General features: G+C 36.6%; 1 protein-coding gene across 1 annotated transcript in view; it reads right to left on the bottom strand.

Moving 5' to 3' along the window:
- Positions 1 to 6,400, bottom strand: part of xrcc1 (X-ray repair complementing defective repair in Chinese hamster cells 1) — a 34,264-nt gene that overhangs the window by 22,487 nt on the left and 5,377 nt on the right. The window contains exons 6-9 of the mRNA XM_015372917.1: positions 4,601 to 4,724; positions 4,275 to 4,381; positions 2,148 to 2,307; positions 1,704 to 1,944 (exon numbers count right to left, since the gene is read on the bottom strand). Coding sequence (XP_015228403.1) covers positions 1,704 to 1,944; positions 2,148 to 2,307; positions 4,275 to 4,381; positions 4,601 to 4,724 — 632 coding nt within the window. The remainder of the gene's footprint in view (positions 1 to 1,703; positions 1,945 to 2,147; positions 2,308 to 4,274; positions 4,382 to 4,600; positions 4,725 to 6,400) is intronic.

Genomic DNA, 6,400 nt, shown 5'->3' with positions numbered 1-6,400 from the left:
AAAAAAAAAAAAAAAATTGCATAACGATATTACAGCTTTTATTGATTTATTTCAAACTTGAAACTTTGTTTAGCCTGTAAGGTCTAAAAAAATTAATCGATTAATCGAATCGTGGCGCATTCTTGAGTATCGAAAATAATCGAATCTTTGGGTCAGGAAATCGATACTGAATCGAATCGCCATGATGGGTGTGATTTACACCCCTACCTGTTAGACAACCATATCTGTCACTATTTGTGCTAAAGTGTTTTAGCACAAATAGAAAAACTAAAGTTTTTCTATAGTTTTTAAATACAAAAAAAACTAAAGTTTTGTTTGTATTTAAACTAACGATTGTTTTGCGGATCCATGGATCTGTTGATTATTTTTTAATGAATCGATTAATAATCAGATAGCAAAAGGTTCCTAAAAGAAGACTTTTTGCTAAATTCAACGAGATGAAACTCAAACTTTTCCACTTGAGGACTTCTGGATTTTAATTACTGACAGACGAAAATGACTTTTATCTTATTTGCAAAATGTTTACTTATGTTTTTTACAATTTTGGTATAATTGCTGCTCAAGGTGGTGCGCTCTTCCAGCTAAAGACATGTATTACAGTCTCTAGATTCCAGTTAATGACTAATCGATTACTAAAATTAGTTGAGGATAATTTCAATAATCGATTAATCATGATTAATCGATTATTATAATCTAATTTTTTCAGTCCTAATTAAATAAGAAAAAGGCTGCTTTTCAAGAACAAAATCAAACCTGCTGCAAAACACAAACTATGGAAATATTGCATTTTCATTAAATACTTCCAGCTTAAGTTCTTCCTACACAAATATCTTTTTTTGAAGAAGAAATGTGGTATCTAAAACCATTCATATGAGGACCTAAGCTAGCCTGCCATCCAGCAAACTATCAGGAAGTACACACAGAGAAAGGATGCAAGCTGTTAACTAAAAAAATCATCAAAAGGCTAATTTCAGTAATTATAGGTGTTTTCAGGCCAATACTGCTTATTTTGACAGCAGTCTAACCAGTCCCCAATTTGTGCTACCGATAATTTTAAGCCGATTCTTAAGGCCGATATCGCTTTATCTTCCTCTCATTTATATGATAAAATGATCCAATATTAGAAAATCTTGTCATTTAAAAGAAAAAAGATTATATATATTTTTTTCTTTTTTGTATAAACCAGCAATAGAGGAAGCGGGAATGCACACAAGATCTCAAGGCATGGCTGCTGACAGTCCTAATGAATTGGTTAACACGTCTACCTATCAGCTGATATAAAAAATATGAAACCTGAAAATGGGCCAAAAACCTAATTCGCCCAGCGTATTGGTCCATCTCTAAATTATTTAAAAGCACATCTAATGTATTTATTTGTTTATTTTAACTACTATTAGTGAAGGGTCAATAATTAGTTTATATAAAAGGGAATTTTAACTTTAAGAATTCTGCCTAATCCTTCATGGGGAGACCCCTTGCTGTATAGCTGGATAGTCACAAAAGGACATTGCTTAAGAATACACATTTTGTTAGAGTGCTAAAGCTTAGTACAAGAAAAGGTTTCTAGAGGGAAAGCTTGTCTCCAAACCCCCAACAGGAGCACGATAAGAGACGTCAGGAATAAAATGATCATCTTTAGCAGAAGGGTTACCATTAACATGAACAATTAGATGATTTGTGATTCCCTGAGCTGAACTACTCACATAAGATGTGTGGAGTCAGGAGTCCAGTCTGGTCGATATTTGGCTCCCATTTCAAGTGCCTTTTCTCTCAGCTCCCCTCTGAAGGGGTTCTGGAAGCCACTCAGGACAAACACCACCCCCTCCAGGATCTGTTTAAATGGAACTTGCTGCTCAGTCTTAGTCTTTGTCTTGGGTTTGGGTTTAGGTTCTGCTTTGGCCTGGCTCTCCCTCTTCTTCTCAGCAGATTTCTGTGCTGATGATGCTGCAACAAGAATAGGATTTGGATTTTTTGGGGGTAGCCACAGCAGGTTATTATGAATTGCTGGTCATACTTGGCAATGTTTTTACCCCAGATGCCCTTTCTGCCAAAAAAGATCCCCTTTATTGTAGTTAAAGATGTAAACCACAAAACGATTGATCTTTTCTAAAGATAAATAAGAAGATGAACGATCAATGAACTGTTACCTTTGGCAGTGCCTGGGCTTGGTGTGCTGACTGGGCTTTGTTTGTGTTTAGAGGTTGTAACTTTGGTCTCAGGCGAGGCAGCCGGGCTCATTTTCTTTGCTGGAGGTCCTGGAGCTGACTGCCGCTCTTTGCTAAACTCAAACTTCCTTTTTGCTGGGGGCTAGATAAAGAAAAGGCAAAATATTTTAAAAAGTATTTTATCTTAAACAAAATGCAGTTTGGTTACTTTAACATGAAAATATTTCTATTGTTTGGTTTTTGTTTCTAACAATCAGACTTTACCATTTTCTTTATAAAACATAAAAAAAGGCCAAAATACTTTCTGTAAATTAAACAGCTCTAAAAATAAACGATATACAATCAAAAACAGATTTTTCTAAATATTTTATCAAAAATAAAACATAGCCTTTCCCTCATTGCTAATTATTTAACAACACAAAACACTCGCTGTTTTAGATCAGCTGTGGTTTCAAAAAAGATCAAATTCAGTCAAATCTAGAATAATGAAAACATTTTAATCTTTTTTTTTTTCTTTGGCTTTCATAAACTTGGAATTAAACATATATTTCTGGTACAGCTCCCCTTTAAACTGTTTGACCTGGGTCACTCATTATGGCAAGCCTTCCACAAGCCTCTCACTATGTTGCTTGGATGTCGGCCCATTCTGAACCGACTGAGTGACCTTGTCAGTTCTGCCCACATGTTGTCAATGGATGAAACAGGACTTTTCAAAGGCCGCTCCAAAACATTGAATTGTTGTCTCTATGTCCATTTGTAGAAATTTAAGCCCAAATTAACTTCCAGCCCTGCTTAACTGAATAAAAGCTACGTCACTGACATTTAAAATGTAGTTAAATGCAACATATGTTAAAATTTTTATACATTGCCTGAATCCACAGTTAATTTTACCAAAATAACTGTAATCAAAGGCTAAAATTTAAATAAGTGATTAAAGCTGTGTGGTAATCAGGGAATTATTTTAGTGCAAAGGTTTCAGAGAAAAAAAAAAATGAAAGACTAGATAAAAAATTATCCTGCTTTGTAATCCAGTGTGGATCATCATCAACTCTGCACATGCATTTTACATTCGCAATAATAAAAAGGAGCAGTTCTCCTTTCTGCTCTCTTTGCTCTGACTGCATTCTGAGCTTTTATGCAGAGGAAGCTGCCTGCGAGGCGAGGCTCTCACTACTGACCGTTAGGAGACAGTAACGGCGGAATGACTGCTAATTTCTCCTTAAGTTGCTAAACTCACAAAACAAAAAGTCACTGGATTTATCTCTATCTGCTTTTTTGAAGCACATAGAACATGCAAGAGAAAAACAAAAAAAAACAATAATGTTTAAAAACATTGGAGAGAAAAACAACAAACTCTCAAAAAGTGTAAAAACTGTTATTGTGACAAAAAGAAATGTGGAATTCTTAATCTAAATTCTGAAGAAAAAAAAAAATCGCTCCAGTAAAGAGGACTTTCTAAAATTAGCCGCTGACATGGCTGTGAGTTGTTGCACAACATGTTCGGAAAGAGGAGAAACCTTTCACTTCACTTTGAGAACAAAGGAAGGTCATCAGAAGGTAAAGAATGCAAAGATTACTTATGCAGCATTTCCAAGAAACTATGTATTACATATTTATTTAGAACAAATTACTGCTTAGTCAGGGAATGTTGCTCTTTTAAGATGAATATTCTAAAAAAAAGAAAATCTAAATCAGTTTTTTTCATAAACACTGAAAAACTGCAAATGGCTCTCTTTAAAACACCAAAAGGAAAAACAGGTATTTCCTTCCCGAAAGCACCCTATTTAGATTGCATCACTAATGTAGATTAAAGCAGAAAGGGTTGCCTTTTCTCTGCCCTTAATAGAATATCTGATTTTTAGGAAAATCGTTGGATTAAATTCATGCATAACATCATAAACTGTTAGAAATGCATTGAACATTTGTTTTTCATCTAAAATAGCATTTGCTGCAGGCTGCAAACTCCCTTCAAACTTTGCTTCCTAGTTTTATCTCCTCCACTGCCTCCTTGGCCTCATGTGGACTAAATAGAGGAGGACCACAGTTCCCTGATGAACAGGTGCTTGGTGGGTGCCCTTCAGAGCAGAAAATGATGAGGTTATTTAGTACCTGTGGTGAGGCAGAGACGGAGGTTGAAGCTTGACCTGATGATTGAGAGCTGCCTCCTGCTTGCAGAGCAGCAGCAGCGTAGCTCAGCTTGTCACTTGGTGGAGAGGCTAAAGATAGAGAAGAGCAACACACTGTGAGGGAAAACAAGGTAGTCATTAACATTAAGACCCTCCTAATAATAAAGCAAGTCTTTCAAATATCTTGTCCCTCGGCACAGTGTAGTGGCCTAAAATGAAACCTCATTAGAATTCAGTTATAACTGCTTTATAATCACAAAGCTGCCAGAAGAATTGATTGGGTTTGTTAACTTAAATAAAAAGCTTTACCTTTGAGTGAAGTGCTTGGCTTTGTTGCATTGTCTCGGTTGAAGAAGAGACTGCCAGGTTGAAGGCTGGGCCCAGATGAAGGAGACTCATCTTTCACCCTGAACTGTCCAAGCTTTGTTATTTTCTGGCAGGAAAGAAGGATGAGTTCAGTCCCCAAGCAGAAGATACAGGGACCCAATTAAGTGACTTTGGTTCAGACTAGAAAGGAGCCTTTCAATATTAAAAATACATATTTTAACACTCCCTATTGAGCTTGCCCTGGATTCCAGTCTAGCCTGTACAAAGCCTTCGACTCAAGCTCTACAATTAACAGGGCTACAAAGCCTTATTAATACAACAGCTTTTATTGAATTAAATCAATCTCAGACTGACAATTTCATGAAAAGTAATGGATTTAACATGAGTTTATTTAGAAAAAGAATATTAATAATAATCCCTTGTGGTGCAATTACTACCAACCTGTCCAAATAAGGTGGACCAGCGGCAGAGCAATAGCAGTGTGGGAAGGGGGGTGTCGATATATTGTGATTTTTGGGTGTCCAATATAATATCGATCTTCCAGTTCCTAATATTGATTTAAAAAACTAAAACATTGAGGGAAAATGGGCTACCTCTGCACCGCCACTCTGGCAGATAGCGCCATGGAGCCCTTTTGCTGTGCAGCTGAACACCAGTGCTGTAGTTGAGGCAGTAGAAGACGTAGACTGACTCAAACCCCAAACAACATGGATTCTGAAGAACATATACAGCACTTGCCTTTTTATCTATACATTTCATTTGGATAGCTTGGAAAGATATTTTAGTATATAATGATATTGGAATATCATTATATGTGACCCGAGTATCGTGACACGTATCGTAAAACACATGCCAATACTCACCCCTACAGTGCAAAGGACCCCTGTCCACTCCTATGAGGTCATTTTTTATTTGTTAGCATGCTATCCATAAACTGACATCAACCATAGACTGAGGCAACAGTGGCATTGGGTGAAGGAGTTTGTCTTGCAACCAGTAGTTGCAAAGAGGGTTCACCTGTCTCAGTTGCTGTGTCCTCAGCAGCTTTTGGTAGAGTGTTGCTTACCACCTGTACATTTGCACGTGACTGACTGAATGCAGCGTAAAGCAAGTAATGGCCTTCTACCAACATAAGTGCGGTAATACATTATTTACATCAATATAAAAAGACTAAAATTTACTGTTTTCTGGGCCTAAAAGGTTCTTGCCATCCCAGAGTTTTCATTGGACCCTGCTTGGCCATCAGTCTGAAACCTTTCTAGCTCTGTCCCTGATGTGCACAAGGATCTTCTACAAGGTTTAAATCTACAGTAGATACCCTGTTGGCCATGCAAGGTTTATGTCAGGGTAGGGGAATTATTTCTGTTTTTTTATGGACACAACAAAAGAAGAACATCCAATAACCCACTATTATTTTAATGGTAAGAATCCTCTAAACTTTTGAAATTATCTTGTACTTTTACAAGGCTCATTATCCATCAAATTAACAACATTTTCAGGGGGTTCAGAGGAAAAAAAAGACCCACAGCACATAAAGTTTTAACACAATGCTCAACAGTGAGGATGAAACACTAGTCCAAATATTTAGACAGTTAAATCCTAAATCCAAGACTCATCAAATCACAAGGTTCCAGCAGCAATTAGCCAAAGAACCAGTTTTCCCCTGAGATTCCTCTTTGACAACTGCATCTAGACGGCTCCAATAAATGAAACCATTTTAAACTGCAAAAGCATTTGGAACTACATATATTTAAGAAAAAATGTTGCTTAGATAAAAAAAAA

The sequence above is a fragment of the Cyprinodon variegatus genome, unplaced genomic scaffold (assembly GCF_000732505.1).
Source record: "Cyprinodon variegatus isolate N-32 unplaced genomic scaffold, C_variegatus-1.0 Scaffold77, whole genome shotgun sequence".
NCBI classification, from domain to species: domain Eukaryota; kingdom Metazoa; phylum Chordata; class Actinopteri; order Cyprinodontiformes; family Cyprinodontidae; genus Cyprinodon; species Cyprinodon variegatus.
Note: the sequence above shows the minus strand (reverse complement) of the source record. Positions and strands in the feature narration are given on the sequence as shown.